At 39.6% G+C, this 16,987-nt stretch overlaps 1 protein-coding gene across 8 annotated transcripts in view; it reads left to right on the forward strand.

Annotated features, from left to right (window-relative positions):
- The window catches only part of ntng1a (netrin g1a), a 193,549-nt gene that overhangs the window by 57,694 nt on the left and 118,868 nt on the right, over positions 1 to 16,987 (forward strand). For all 8 annotated transcript variants that reach the window (XM_055182952.2, XM_073864243.1, XM_055182951.2 and 5 more), the window contains exon 3: positions 4,908 to 5,551. In XM_055182952.2, the coding sequence (XP_055038927.2) occupies positions 4,908 to 5,551 (644 nt within the window). The remainder of the gene's footprint in view (positions 1 to 4,907; positions 5,552 to 16,987) is intronic.

Below are 16,987 nucleotides of genomic sequence, written 5' to 3' on the forward strand. Positions count from 1 at the left end.
CCATTGAATAGATATTGATCTATTTGTCATTTCTGAAGTGCTTAAAAGCACCACAATCAAATACGTGAAAGGCATCTCTAAGCGAACGATGAAATAGACAATAAACCTTCTTGAGTTGAGAAGGTACTTGTGCGTATGTGCATGTATGCACATATTTATTAAAACATTTGCGACAAGCAAAGAGAAGGACAGAGAGCACGCAATCTGTGATCTGGGTTACAACATCTGTCACGCAAAGGGATTTGTTTGATTGGTTGGTTCTATATATCTCAGTCTGCTGTCTGCTGCTGGCAGTAAATTTACACTCTGTCACATTGGTGATCTGGTAATCTGAAGTCTTGCCTGCCACTGGGGCAGTCGTATCTCATTTACTTTTGCCCTCGAATAGAAATTTCCATTTGAGTAATGCTTTTTGTTGCGACAAAGGGATTGTCCTAAAATTCATTTAGTATCTCTCTTTATTGTGAATATATTCTGTTTTCAAACCTCTGGCCGGGATTGTAACTTGATGTTGTTGCTTTATAGAGTTCAATGCATTTAGTGTTTGTGATTAAGTGCTGTAAAATAATTGTCAATTAATAGTATGAATGAATATGCATATACCTTCTATTCTGATGCAGGCATATGCCTCATAATCTGCACTTTTCTGTTTGAGATAAATTACTGTGTTTATAATATAGACCCATCGTTCCAAAGCAATGTGTGATCAGCCATGAGAAAAACACTTAGGCAGGCGCTGAGCAGACAAATGCCGTTTGTAGGACAGATGGTTGATGAGACCATATTTAGGTGAGAAGTAATTCATGAGAACTGTGTGTGTGTGTGTGAACACATTTAATGGTGACAGGCAGTGCAGATTCGAATCTGGCACTGAAATACACGTTCAGCACTATCTGTTTATCTTTCTATTTATCGGCCCCCCTATTCGTGTTCATCAGTGTTCATCAAGCTCTCTGTGGATGGTATTAAACTAACACCGTTTGGAGACTCGCAACGTCATTAGCACCAATTCACAGTAATGTCCACTTTTCCAGCTGCACTCAGCCATTAAAAATCCACAGCCGTGGTCCAAGTGCCCTGAGTGTCCTGAGCAGATTAGGATTAATAGAAACATTTTTAGTAATTACTGATCTTGTCCATGTGGCAGCTATGTCAGTTTTGGTAATGGGAGTCAAACTATTAAACTGGAATAAAATTACTGGAAACTTTTGTAGTCGATGTGTTTAAAGCTGATCTCTCTGCTTTGATAAATGAGTTTGCAGTGACTAGAAAAAAGCTCCTAGAGTAATTAATCTTTTTAATGATTTATACGATGCAGCCTATTTCTTCTTCTGTGTCTTTGCATTAAAGGTATAATATGTCCACATTGTGAGGACACAGTTTGTGACCCTAGGTGTTTCTCAATGACAAGGAAGGATCATCAGAAGCCAGAATTTCGAGGATGCTACGTCATCGACATCCATCGAAGGTCTGTTCCAATGTCGAGGATCCTCGGATGTTCAACCAAGGACTGAGTCCTTCATTCAAAAAATATCCCATATACAGGAAAGGATGCATATGTGTAGCCTTTGCACTCTTCACGCTCTGAAATCGCCCACAATCCTATGCGCGCAACGCCAAAAGAACACCTTTTTACTGACTTAATAATGCAATGACGTGCACTTGCTAGCCTGTTCCATTAACGTGTTCTCCGAATGCTAAGGAGGAGCCTTGCCTAGCCTCTGAAGGAAGTAACTTGGAAGGACCAGTCCTGCCAAGGAAGTATCCTTGACATTGAGAAACACCTCCTTTATCTATTGCCGCATTTCCATTGCGTAGTATCCCACGGTTTGGTTTGGGTCGGTCAGCTTTTGGGGGCTTTTCCATTGGATGCAGTACGTAGTACCCGATACTTTTTTTAGTACAACCTCGGTTGGGGTTCCAAGTGACCCGAGCTGATACCAAAATGTGATGCGAAAACATTGTAGATCACTGATTGGTCTGAGAGAATTGTCACTACCAGCATCATTGCTATAATGTGAATGATTAGCTTTACCTTAGCTATCTCGAGTAAACCTGTTGTCATCTGTGCTTTGCTGAAAGTTCCCAAACTCCCTTTTAGCGAGGAAAAACATCCACAGGTTGAGAATCAGGAACACCATACCAGTTTTTTTCAGACTTGCAGTTTGTGGCAGCACATTTGCGAAGCGCACATCCGCATATATACTTAAATGCAACTTAAAACAAGGCTCAGCGGAGCGCGTTGACTGATGCCAAAGGTGTTTGTACAGAAACAAGTCATGTGAGACAGAGGTACTGTAGTGATAAACGCGATGTGCAAACATCTATTTGTGGTGGTCAATTTTAATTTTGTGGCAGACTGAGAAATAAATTAATGTATGGATGTATAGCATTACAACAACGCTCTCACTTGTATGATGTCACAGCACTAGGCAGCGCAAATATAACGACTATATAATGCCTATTATCCCTCACATTTCGAAGCCAAATTGAAGTGAGCTGATTCGACCTGACCTGACCTAAACCATGGGGTAATATGCAATAGAAAAGCACCACTAATGTACCTTATACGTAGTGCCTTTTGTTGTAAACCTAGGCTTTTTTACACCTAAGCCCATGGTATAATTCGTTTTTTTACGTGTACACAAACATAAATGCACGATCGAATGCACAACCTTGCAATAGTTTATTTGACTATATGTACACAGACATTCGACACATGCACATTTGAACAAAATGAAAGGCATCCTGGGCTACATACTACATTCACCTGAACGTGCATGCAGGACCTATGTGTAAAAATATGCACGGTTACAAAAATCTGGTGGCACGCATACTATTCTAATGATGAAATTTGCATCATGCACATTGTACACGGACCCTGGCGTATGCATAAAAACGGAACAATACTTTAAAGTTACATTTATCATTTACTAAGTCAGTCTTTCACTAATGACATTAAATCCGCTATTATTTCCTAACCAGGTACATTATATATCCCATCTCTATGTTAGAGTTTTCTCCCAACCAGCCTCGAGGTCTTACCTTTCCATATGTTTTGTCAAAAATTGTTCAGATCCCTGAAGTATTACCAATAATAAAAATGATGCTTCTCCACTGACTAAATATAGAGTGCTATAGACACCAATCACTTCATAGTGCCTGCAGCACACAACTCAGACAGAGCAGCATGAATTAATACATCTGCCCACATATTTGGTAAGAGACATGTGGACCTTTCAATTGGTAGGCCTGGTCATTCTTGCATCAGTCGAGGACTGGCAGAAGAGCATATTTATGCTACTTTGTAATGCTAAAATTATGAGTTTAAAGTCCCCATGAAATCAAAACTGGAATATTGTAGTGTTAATTATAAACAATTAGAAACAAAACTTTGATCAAAATCTAAAAATGTATCTTCTCCGAAGATGTCAGCTAGATAGCTTGGGCGGATCCTTCGTTAACCCCACCCCCTGCAACTGTCAGTATGCTGCAAGTTCCATTGAATAAAACACAAACTTTTCTGTATCCAATCAATTCACAGCGGAAAACACAAGCCACACCCAGTTTTCTCCTTGTGTTATATTCCGTTTCACTCGGAAACATGTGGAAGTAAAGATCCCGACTTCCTGACAAGCTCCGTTTTCCATTGTAAATGATCTGCATTTAAATCCCCTATGTCTAAGAGCTGAATGATAGTTGTTGTTGCGATGACGCGCGAACCCTCACTAGGCAACACCCCTTACACCAGGGGTGTCCAATCCTGCTCCTGGCGATCGACTGTCCTGCAAAGTTCAGCTCCAACCCAAATCAAATACACCTGAAGCAGCTAATCAAGGACTTCAAGATTACTTGAAAATTGAAGGCAGGTGTGTTTGATTAGAGTTGGACCTGAACTCTGCCGGATAGTCGATTGCCAGGAGCAGGATTGGACACCCCTGCCTTACACTATTGTTTCTGCCTTTTGTTCGCACAGGACAAAGGTCCCCTTTCCAGAAATGTACATGGCAATGTTACTAGGTCCCTTTACGGGAGCGATCCCAGAACCAATGGGATGTGTTTTGGTTCACACAGAAGGCACTCTGGCAATTTTGCGGGATCAACGTGTTGTGTAAAAGAAGTTAAAATCACCCGCAGAAATTTCTACTCCCATCGGCACTTTTTTGAAATTGAACTCTTATGCTAATTTGCCTGTTTAGTTTAAATCTGGCTTTAGATGTCAGAACTTTATTTTCACATTTTATCCTAATATAAGGGGAGAGGAAATGCGTATGTTCTGTATTACACCTTTCCACTGTTATTTTCGTTTTGTACTCTGCAGTCCCCACCTCTCCTTCATCACTGTGCCTCTTCCCCGGCAGCCAAGCCTTTAGATTCCCACAGAGAGACAGACATCTTCCACTTAATCAGCTGCTGTGTTTCTTGTTCAGATAAATTGGAAGCTTGTTTCTCTTGAGAGGTCTTTTCTGGAGGACGTCACTGTTGCCCGTCAGCATTGCAAACCTGTGAGCCCCTGCACAACAGCGTGCAACACAGCAGAGCTTACTGGTACTGTGATCAGTATGAGGGAATGCTGTAGGGTGAGGTTGGGCAGTTGACAGTCTTCACAGAGCCAGATGTCATCAGCCCTTTCTGGGGTCATTTTGTCAGGAATCATATGCTAAATAAAACTGGTTTCACTGGTTGTTGGCACGAGGAAACTTTATATTTAATGGCTCTAGTCTTTAGAATTTTAATGGTCATTCCTTATTTGCATTCAGGCAACAGATGGAGATCCAGGCAGTGTTTCAGTTTTATCCATAATAATGCTGATGTACCAAAATCGGGGCCTTTAAAGTGCTGGACACATATAAGTCCTCCTGAAAGACTAAAAGTTCTTACATTTTTCCTTTCTTTGTGTCTTTTAGGAAAACCCCTACATGTGCAACAACGAATGTGACGCTGCTACAGAAGAACTAGCTCACCCTCCTGAACTCATGTTCGACTTCGAAGGTCGCAACCCGACTACCTTCTGGCAATCCACCTCTTGGAGAAAATACCCCAAAGCTTTGGCAGTCAACATTACACTGTCCTGGAACAAGACCATTGAGCTGACCGATGACATTGTGATCACATTTGAGTCCGGTCGGCCGGAGCAGATGGTTTTGGAGAAGTCTTTGGACTATGGACGTACCTGGCAGCCCTACCAGTTTTATGCTACCGACTGCCTTGACGCTTTTACTATGGAGCCCAAGACAATGAGGGACATTACCCAACACACACTGCTAGACATTATCTGCACCGAGGAATATTCCAGAGGCTATGTGTGGAAGAACGACAAGGCCGTACGATTTGAAATCAAAGATCGTTTTGCGCTGTTTGCAGGGCCCAAGCTGCACAATATGGCATCGCTGTATGGACAACTGGACACTACGAAGAACCTGAGAGATTTTTTCACCATTACTGACCTGCGCATACGTCTCCTCAGACCTGCCACAGGCGCCACCATGGTGGACGAAAACAACCTTTCGAGATACTTCTACGCCATCTCTGACATTAAAGTACATGGCAGGTAAGACGTTTTGCTCTTTCATGTGTCTCCGTTTCTGCTGCAGTCACATTCTGGCAGGAGATTGTTGCCCTCAGCTATTTTCCTAACAAACCATGTTTCGTTTTGTAACCCTGCACACTGGGACGTGGGTAGATGTACTTCATGTTTTAGGGGAATATTTTGTGCATATAATGCATGTTTGATTTGTTTTTTATTGGGAGAATTGTAGTGTATAACACTTTTCTGTTCTACAAAAATTTGATACTAAGTTTAAGGGGAAAGAGCAATGTTCATCCAAAGGTCTTTAACTTGTCCACATAAACTTTTTCATTGCAATGTGTGTTTTTCTTGAATAACTTTTTGAACCCTGAAAGTTTTGCAAAGCTATTGCATTTGTCAGGATTATTTCCAGCACCTTTACGAAATATGCATCCAAATTTGACACCAACCTCAAAACTGTGAAATTCACTGTAATCACACCTGTTCAAAAGGAGTTCATTCTAGCCCTTTTCACACAGACATTCCGGAAAATACACGGAAAATGCATCCTGGATTTTTTCGGGATCGTTTGACTTTTAGTTAATTCACACTATCAATGATTTGCCGGCATCTGCAAGGTCCCGGAAAGACACGTGACCTGTTTAAAGTCCTGCACTATCTTCTACGCAGCGTCTGAAGTTTGCATATTATTTATTATTTCTTTCTTCAGAAACCACTCACATGCATTTTTGTTTATGATAAGACTATAAAAGAGCGCATGACGCGCCGTTCTATAATCTCAGCTTTAGAGTGGATATTTGACGAACTCCCTGATCTCTGCTTTAATCCAGTTTTCAGACATTTCTCATCGTAATTGTTTATATGCATTTAAAACCCCCGTTTTGAGGAACTGAATGATATATCTTGTTGGGATGACGCACAGGCATTTTTATTGATTATAAGCTCAAATGAGCACATGGTGCGATATTTTTGTATGCTGCTGAATGATCTCCGCTTCAGTGTGGATAGTGACGAGCTAACTTACCTGATATCTACGTCAGTCCAGTTTGCTGTCATTTCTCGTCGTGAATGTTGATCTGCATGTAAATCCCTCCTTTTAAAAAGTTGAACCAACTTCATGTTGCCATGACATGCGCGTTCTCACTATGGCACGCACGTCATTGTATATGCGTCTCATTTATCATTTCCTGATAACTGCTTCAGTCTAGTTTGCGACATTTCTTGTTGTGAATGTTGATATGCATGCAAATCTCTCATTTTAAAAAGCTGAACCATAACTTTTGTTGTGATGACGCGTGCGTCCTCAATACGACATGCCCATTACGGCACTGTGTCAGCTTCTTGTTTACACAGAGGGTTTTCCGTGTATCTTACTAGGTCCTCTTTCCGCCAACGATCTCAGAAGATTTATGGGACGTGTTTGTGTTCACACAGAAGCTTGTCTGGCAATTTTATGTGTATTTTCTGGGACCAAAGGTCTGTGTGAATGGGGTTTCTGTAGTTTATTGTTTGCATCTCACCTTTCACCTTTGTATGCTCATCTCTATTGGTAGCATAAGATAAAGTCTAGCATCCGTCGGTGTCTGTCCATCTCACTCGGAGTTCCAAAAAAGTTTTAGGTTTTAGCACTAAAAAAAATTATTCCGGTCAATTGGTTTCTAAAATTGTATAATGTATTATGTTTGAGAGGGTGTGCTGTTTTCTCAATATTGCTACTAAGGGGTACAGTCATGACAACATGATCTCACAAATTTCCGTGAAATAGTCATGCATTATTTTGCCTTAGTTTTGCGTGACATTCTCACGTAGTTCCACCATATTACGTGCCCCTGACACGACTTTCTTTTCCGTGACAGTTTCACGTATTGGTTACTCAACTGTTTTTCCTATTTTAAAACAATTGTCGCTTCGGTTTGGGGTTAGATTTGCTGTTTGCGTTAGGATGTCACTTAATGTATTGGTTTATAAAATACATTCGTATGCTTTTTAAACCATCGTCGCCTGACGTTGGGGTTAGAGTTGGGTTTGGGTAAGGATGTCATTTTATGTAACAGAAAGTTGTTCTAACCCCAAACCGAAGCGTCAATTGTAAGAAAATAGGAAAAACAGTTGAGTAACCAATACGTGAAACTGTCACGGAAAAGAAAGTCGTGTCAGGGGCACGTAATATGGTGGAAATACGTGAGAATGTCACGCAAAACTGAGCAAAATAATGCGTGACTATTTCACGTATTTTGTGAGATCAGGCTGGTCATGATGTTCGTTGATTTGTGGAATGATTTTCCATTTATAGAAGTCAGCATTTAAGTTCACCCTGGCTGTTTTAGGTTTCCCAAAACAAGCAGAGCAAGACTATTTTATGAAGTTATAAGCAGTACTTTAGGATGGCGGTAGTATTTTAGGATAGTAGGATCACTGTATTGACCAGGATCTGTTTTACAAAGCAAAATTACACTACAGAATAATAGGCACGCGTTTCCACATGCTGTGTGTGGATGTTGCTACACTTGTAACTTGGTGATAATGACGACTTATCACAGAAGGCTGTTCATTTTGAAAACTCCCTCAAGGCTGCAATCTTATTAACGTGACATGCCAATGATTGGTGAGTGTCAGATCTGCCACATATTTATCAAAGCAGTAAATTGCCGTTTTGTTTCTAAAAAGGTTATCCAGAGTTCAGCGGATGACTCGATGGTGTGGGTTTTACCTTCAGAAACCCTTTCCACATGCTCACAGGAAGCGTCTTAACCACCTAAAATGTGTCTCTGCCTGACGGTGCATGAGCCACAGAAGGCGAACGACCCCAAGCGCTGGACCTCTTGATCTTAGAAGAGATTTGGTCTATTTTGGTAGGAAACAAAGGAGAGCAAAGTAGGTCAGTGAAATGAAAGAAACTAGTAGAGAATGTACACTTCAAAGTGTGTCGCATACTTAATGTTTGTTCCGTGGAACGTTATTATAAATAATGCGTGGAGCATTAAGATATGGCAAATAAGATAAAACAATTGAAAGGATCGATCAATACTAAAATTAAAATGGAAATGATGGCATATAGTTAGTGTAAAAAACAGTTGAAAGAAAATCGTTTGTTTGTTCTTAAATCTAGAGTAAATGGATATTGTCTGAAAGCCCTGATGGTGCCGATGTGAGTCATCATATTAGATCATTGTCGCTCTGTCTCGCCTCTGGTCCACATGAACTGGCTTGACAAGTGCAGTATTGTCTTATTGAAAAGTAAGTTAAGGCTTGTTGTTTCTTTCTTTTGTACAGTAGGTTTTAATGTACATTCAGTGGCGGCTCATGACTGCTCATCCGAGGGGTGCAAATTCAAAATAAGTGTCATGTGTGTTGCTTGTGTTTTTAAAAATATGTGTTTGTTGCGTCATGTGAACCATGTGCATCACGTGTTTTGTCAAAATAAGTGCACATGGGTCAAAACCATTTATGATAAGGAGACGCTCACTTCAAAAAATACACGCAAGACACTTCCTTAACAGTAAACTCTGATTAAGCATAAGATTACCGTATTTTTCGGTCTATAAGCCGCATTTTTTTCATATCTTAGCTGGTGCTGCGTCTTACAGTCAGTATGAATTAATTTTGACATTTATGAGGTAAGAAACATCATTACCGTCTACAGCCGCGAGAGTCCGCTATATGCTGCTCCTGAATTTATGTAATTCAATGGATTCAGTAATGTGGAATGACGAGTATGCAAACTTCACGCTAGTTGGCTTGTTCGGTTAATTTAGCCTATTCAACATTCCAGGTAAGTTCTGTATGCTATGGTCTATCGTTTAAATAACTGATAATATTACTTTAACGTACAGACATCTATTCAGCCTGCTGTTCTGTCTGCTATTGCTTAGTTGAATAACTTGCCTTTCCAGATTTTCTGTTCTTCGGCATCGATTTTGTGAGATAATTTTGGAAAAAACCGCGACGTATAGTCCACTGCGACTTTTATATGTAATTTCGTCTTAATGACATTTTTTTGAATAATGCGGCTTATACTCCGGAGCAGCTTATAGTCCGGAAAATACGGTATGCGAGTATCTGGCAAACGCGAACGTCTCTTTTATTATAAACCCTTTAGACATGTCTGCAGCAGGCACATATTTTGACAAGAAACGTGATACACATTCGCATCGAGTGCCCCCGAAAAAAGAGTCACCGGCTGCCACTGTGTACATTACAGATTTGCCAGAAGTAGGGGAAGCATTTAATTGGTCAAATGTGCAGGATGAGTCATCAAAGAGATTTTAATAATCCACAGATAAGCATACAGATATTTTAAACAGAGGGTTTTAAATGTGCACATCTGTTTAGTGTCAATATGTATTGACGTCCACTATAGATATAGTTTATAGATATCCTTAAAAGCTGCAAAGCTCCATAACACTTCTCTCTTTATTCTTACTCTCCTCACATGTCTTTTTCTCTTTCTTTCACTCTATTCTTCATTCCCCCTCCATCTGTGTTTGATCAATAGAGTGTAATTAAAGGAGGGATGAAGCAGGCTCCTGAAGGAACACCATCGAATCAGACTCGGTCTCCTCTGACACACTGCTGGCCCTCACTCATTCTGATGTATAATGTATGCATTATACATCAGCTCTCTCACTCTTTCCACCATAGACTCTGTAGGAGTACTGAAGACTCCTACTGTTCCTGGTTAGCATTATTGGTAGACAATATTTCATTAAAGGTCCCGTTCTTTCTGTGTTTTTGAAGCTTTGATTGTGTTTACAGTAAGCAATTTAACATGTGTTCATGTTTCACGTATAAAAAACGCGGCATTTTTCAAACAATTTACTTATCTGTATTGTGCTGTCTTCACTGTCCTAAAAACGGGCTGATGTCTTCCTTGTCCTATGAAGTCCCTCCTTCAGAAATACGTAACGAGTTGTGATTGTGTAGCTTGTTTAGTGTGTTGTGATTCGATAGCAGCTTAGATTGCTGTTAGTTTAGCTGGCGACTGACGTATTACTGTGGGCGGAGTTTAGTCAAAAAACTGTTTACTGACGTCATTAAAGCAGGAAGTAGAGGGCTGTTGTCAGGACTCTGCCTTGAAGTCTTATGTTATATCTGTATTGTGTCATGGTGGCAGAGTTCTGGCAGTCCCAGGCCTTGTGTGGAGGTTCATGCCTTGTTTTTGTGTGGCATGTGCCTCCGGTGTCTAGTCTTGTGACCCCGCCCCCTCGTTCTCCTGCTTATTAGTAATCATTGGTTTTCTCCCATCACCTGTTCCCGCTCGTTATCTTGTTTGGTTTATCCTATTTTATGTCAGTGTATCTTTAGTTCTGTGCAGGTTCATTGTGTTGTGACATCGTGTTTCATGTACGTTCGAGTCTTGCTATCTAGTCAAGTTATCTAGTCTAGTCTTATTATCTGTCAGTTTCATGTCTTCATGTTGTGTACCCCCTCGTGGGTTTTTGTTTTTGTAAAACATAAAGTGTTTTCTGTTTTTCCCCGACACGTCTGCATTTGGGTTCATCTGTCCTGCTTACCCTCACAGCTGTAGTCCAAACTGGCCGTTCGCTGTAGGCTTTGAAAGGCGAATTCTGTTAAAGAAAATATATCACCTGGCAGTGAACTTTGAGCTTTATCATTTTACAGGTATTATTTATGCCATTATAGCAACATTACATACTAACTAGGGGTTAAAAAATGGAATCAGAAAGAACGTGACCTTTAATAATGTTGGGGCATTGATTACTGAAGGTCTTCATAAGAGGACAGAGTCAGTGTCTTAAACACCTTTCATAGCAGGGGAACACAACTGGGTTTATTAACTTGGCCAATGACTCCATAATTGGCAAATTGGTCTGTTTCGCCTCTCTTTATTGACCAAATGGGTGTTGCTGCACATGGACCAAACACAACTGATTATCCCATTGACCAGTTCTATTGATTAGTTATGTTTCAACTGGTTGGGCGCATTTTATTGATACAGTAGTAAAAAGCAGACAGGTCAAAACATACATGCTGGGTTACTTTCAACCCAGCTTTGGGTCAAAAAGGGACAAACCCAACTGTTTGGTTGTAATTTAACCTATGTTGGGTTGTTTCAACCCAAAATGCTGGGTCAAATATACATTTTTTTGGGGGGGGGGGGGGGTTAATTTAACCCAACGGCTGGGTTTTTCCCTCTTCGGTCCCTCATTTTTTATAGTGTAAACTGGTTAAGGATTAATCAAAAAAAAAAAAACAATTTACTCTCCACCATGTCATCCAAAATGTTGATGTCTTTCTTTGTTCAGTCGAGAAGAAATTATGTTTTTTGAGGAAAACATTCCAGGATTTTTCTCATTTTAATGGACTTTAATGGACCCCAACACGTAACAGTTTTAATGCAGTTTCAAATTGCAGTTTCAAAGGACTCTAAACGATCCCAAACAATGCATAAGATTCTTATCTAGGGAAACGATTGTCATTTTTTGGCAAGAAAAATATATGCACTTTTAAACTACAACTTCTCTTTTTTCTCCGGCTGTGTGACACGCCAGCGCGACCTCACGTAATTGCATAATGACGTCGAAAGGTCACGTGTTACATATATGAAAGGCACATTTGCGGACTATTTTAAACAATAAACTGACACAAAGACATTAATTAGTATCATTCGACATACAACAACGTTGGAATGGGCCTCTTTCTCCAACCTTGTAAACACTGGGGCGTAGTTTGCATACGTCATCCGTGACCTCTTGACGTGATGACGTATTTTGTGAGGTCGCGCTGGCGAGTCACAGGACCGGAGGAAGACGAGAAGTTGTGGTTTAAAAGTGCATATTTTTTATTTTTCTTGCCAAAAATGACAATCATTTCGCTAGATAAGACCCTTATGCCTTGTTTGGGATCGTTTAGAGTCCTTTGAAATTGCAATTTTAAACTGCATTAAAACTGTTGGGGTCCATTAAAATGAGAAAAATCATGGAATGTTTTCCTCATTAAAACATAATTTCTTCTCGACTGAACAAAGAAAGACATCAGCATTTTGGATGACATGGTGGTGAGTAAATTTTAAAGGAAACGGACTAATCCTTTAAGCGTTGGGTCAAAATGGGACAAACCCACCCAATTAAATAATATACACAAAATTATATACAGTCAAATCTTTTATTTAATTTTCATTACGTTATACTTCAAATGTTTTTATGAAAACAAAGTGGTTCCTGATAAATGATTGTTTCAAATGCGTTCTGTTATCGGTGCCAAACCGTTGCATTTTTAGTTAGGCCAGGATACAGTTGTCTCCGTAGAGGATCGATGACACAGTGATTGATTGTTTAATTGCGGTCCTCCTCGGCCGCTCGGGCGGGCAGTCACTCGCCAAGCAGTCAATGTGTTTTTCTCTTTTCCTTTTTTCTGGCCTGCTTGGCCAGTGCTGAGGCCAGGAACCGGAGGACAGATAATCTATTTGTGCTAATTTCAAGATTCATCCCACACCCGCCTCCCCTTCCTGAATAAGTCATTCCGCTCTGTATCTTCCTCTTGCCATCTCGTGTGCTGCGCTCTGCACTTCAGCTCTTCCACATCAGCACATTTCAATGGTCTGGTCATCTGATGTTTCAGCAGTCTTCTGTTCCACATGCTCTTCCTTCACAAAACTTAATCTAATCATGTTATAGCCTCCCAGTCTCAAATGGTTGCGGCCCGATTTCCGTTGTTGCGAATTTAGTAAAAGTGTTTGATTTGGTAACAAAGAGGGATCATTCTAGCGCACGCTTTTAAGAGCTGATATGAACACCAGTTTATATATACTGTACAGTAGCTATACTATATATGTTTCATTTGACCTCTTCATACCATTGACAGATCAGGAAGCTGCCCAGGCGGTTAATGTGAGATGCCATGTATGTGTGTGTATGTGTGTGTGTGTGTGTGTTTCTACTGTGAGAGAGACAGAGATCTAAATGATGAAGTGTAATTACACACCCAATTGATTTTGGCACCTCATTCATCATCCAGTCATCATGTTATTCACAATTGCTGTTTCCAAGTGTCATCCCAGCTAATGTGTAAAAACATACAGTTGACCCAGCAAATACATAACTGTCATCACTCCACAATCCCCAAAACCTATTCTGAATAATTTTCTCCAGAATACATTGCTAAGTCAGGGGTTGAATTAAAGAGTCACTCGCTGCTGTTTTTTAGTATGTTAGCTGGTTTGTATCCTACGAAAGATTTGTGAATTGCTGTGTGCAGATAGAGAATTTATTTCTCCAACTGCTTTGAAGAAAGCTCCTCTCTCCATGATTAATGAGCTCATTTATTCATTAATTTTTTTCTGCATCTGCTTGATTCTGTCCACATCTGCCAAAGTGCTGACCCTAATTCTGGAAAAACCACAGTTCCCCCTTAATACTCCTCATACCCAGCAAGCAATAGCTATTATTTTACCATCTAGGTTAAAGGAATGGTCTACTCATTTTCAATATTAAAATATGTTATTACCTTAAATAAGAATTATTGATACATCCCTCTATCATCTGTGTGTGTACACGTAAGCGCTGGAGCGAGCTGCGACGCTTCGATAGCATTTAGCTTAGCCCCATTCATTCAATGGTACTATTTAGAGATAAAGTTAGAAGTGACCAAACACATCAACGTTTTTCCTATTTAAGACGAGTAGTTAAACAAGCAAGTTTGGTGGTACAAAATAAAACGTAGCGCTTTTCTAAGCGGATTTAAAAACTATATTGTATGGCGTAATAGCACTTATGGGAGTACTTCGACTCGGCGCAGTAACACCCTCCCTCTCCCATTATGAGAGTCAGAAGGGGAACGGACTTTTCAGGCGAGTCAAAGTACTCCCAAAAGTGCTATTACGCCATAAAATATAGTTCCTCTTTTAAATCCGCTTAGAAAAGTGCAACGTTTTATTTTGTACCACCAAACTTGCTCGTATAACTACTCGTCTTAAATATGAAAAACGTTGATGTGTTTGGTCACTTCTAACTTTATCTCTAAATGGTACCATTGAATGAATGGGGCTAAGCTAAATGCTATCGAAGCGTCGCAGCGCGCTCCAGCGCTTACGTGCATGCACACAGATGATAGAGGGATGTATCAACAATTCTTAGTTAAGGTAATAACATATTTTAATATTGAAAATGAGTAGACTATTCCTTTAACAATAGACCCGATATATAGTAATCTGGCTATGAGTAACCCACTTCAAGCCGAAATGAAGTTGAATTTGGTTACATGTCGTTGATGTATACATATGAGAAGGATGATATTACATCATGTAAAAAAGTCTTTGGTTTCATTTAAAAAAATTTTGGGGGGGGCTATGGTACGTGCACAAATTTTCTCTTCCAAAACAGCCCAAACAGTCTTTGGACAGCTATTAGACATCTTTAAAATGCAAAATTGCTTTCTGGTTACACATGGCTAGGCATGGGCCGGTATGAGATTTTGGCGGTATGATAACCTTAAGAAAAAATACCACGGTTTCACGGTGTTGCGGTAGTGCCATTGCAACACAAAAGATGTTATTTTCAAACTGGATACAAACAATACATTTTATTTTTAAGCAACATACAACATGTACGCCAGGCAAAAATAAGGCCTTAAATTATAATATTCTTTCAAAAAAAATATTAAATTAAAATGTATTATATTAAAAATATATAAAATTTAAACAATAAATCAATTACATGACTTAATTATTTAACTTAATTTTGTGTATACACAGTTTATACCTTGAAAACGATATCACATAAAATTTTAGGGGTTTTAAAACCTTGACTCTCTAAAACCTCTGTATACCTTGAAACCGGTAACCGGTCCATGCCTACACAAGGCACCATATTTTTAAAATAAAAATTGATAATTTTTTTTTTTGTTTGAACCACAAAACATGATGTCCATTCCAGTGTACTCATGGTCTTAAGAAAAATGTGCAGCAATTTTTAGTTTGTTTGAAATTGTTTATTGTTACCAATTGAAGCTATTTTTTAATGTTATCGTTTCTCTTTAGATTATAACTGACTATTTATTATATTTATTGAATTTTGGGAAGTTATTGAAGGTCAGAATATAGAAACAGATTAAAGTCAGAATGACATGAATGTTTTAAAAAGTAGTTTAAAGCTCACATAACGCGCTGTTTCTACATTTCTGATGTTAATCTGAATCTATATTAAAACTTTTAATATAACGAACTACACATTTAATTACAGATTTTTTAATTGTACATTTAGATGATTTTGTATGTAATTCAAGAAGGCTGAAAAAACAGTACTGTATAAACTATATAGACTATTCGTAAGTATTAATCATGTTGGTACAATAATGCTGATATTTGTAAATAAACACATTTTTATAGGCCTAATCATGTAATATAGACATAGGCCTGTCATAGACGTCCAAATGACGTCCAAAGAATTACCCAGTTCAAACGTCAAATGTTGCCCGTAATATGACGTCCAAATGATGTTTAAAAAATTACCCAGTTCAAACGTCAAATGTTGCCGTAAATATGACGTCAAAATGACGTCCAAAAAATTACCCAGTTCAAACGTCAAATGTTGCCCGTAAATATGACGTCCAAGTAGGCGCATGGTTGGACGTCCAAATAGTGGACCTAGTTTGGACGTCGAGTAGATGTCCAGAATTGGTCATGGACTGACGGACCCAATATAGACATGATTTGCACGTCTATCCGACGTCCTGTGTTTAGTGGGATGACTCAATTTTGTTTGCAATTTTATTGTTAATGTTAGCATTTTTTGTTCTTGTCTTGTTTTTAGTCAGTCGTGTTTTGTAACTGAATCGAGTAAAACCTGAAAATGATTGAACAGCAGTGATGTAGCATCACTCAAAGAGATGTAAGGTGACACCTGTCCTGTCAGCCTGTTGCCATTAGACCTGCAAAAGCCCATTTAAAGCATCTCAACAACTCGCCAACAGAAACACGGACACTCCCGCGGTCCGGAAAATCTCTCATTCCATCTATTTGTCTTTCTTATCGCATTTTTCCCGATCTCCGCACTCTCTTTAACTTATTTACGGATAACAGATATGCTTGTTGGTGTTTCGCTGCCTGTGGTTTTCTCTGGCTTTCATACAAGGCTGCTTCACATATTGCCTAGCAATTCCTGTCGAAGCTAATGAGCCTCACCGCTCTGTCTCTCTCAACCATCGCCTTCTATAATAAGACACCCACTGCTTTGAGAGTTTCTCAAGCAGTGCACCTGCAGACCGTGGAGGTAGTAAAAAATGAGATGGGGTGGGGGGGGGAAATAAAGAGAGGGAGAGAGAGCATGAAATATATGGCAAAATAGTACCAGAGTGCACTGTATCTGGCCAGCCCAGCTGCCAGGTACCAGATGTGAACGCGCGCGCATGTGTGTGTTGTGCTGATATCCGTGACTGACATGCTTGGTCAGGGTTATTCCAAGTGCATGTTTAATTAGCTCATATGCTGTTTGTTTGTCA

This window comes from Misgurnus anguillicaudatus, chromosome 25, assembly GCF_027580225.2.
Source record: "Misgurnus anguillicaudatus chromosome 25, ASM2758022v2, whole genome shotgun sequence".
Taxonomy (NCBI): domain Eukaryota; kingdom Metazoa; phylum Chordata; class Actinopteri; order Cypriniformes; family Cobitidae; genus Misgurnus; species Misgurnus anguillicaudatus.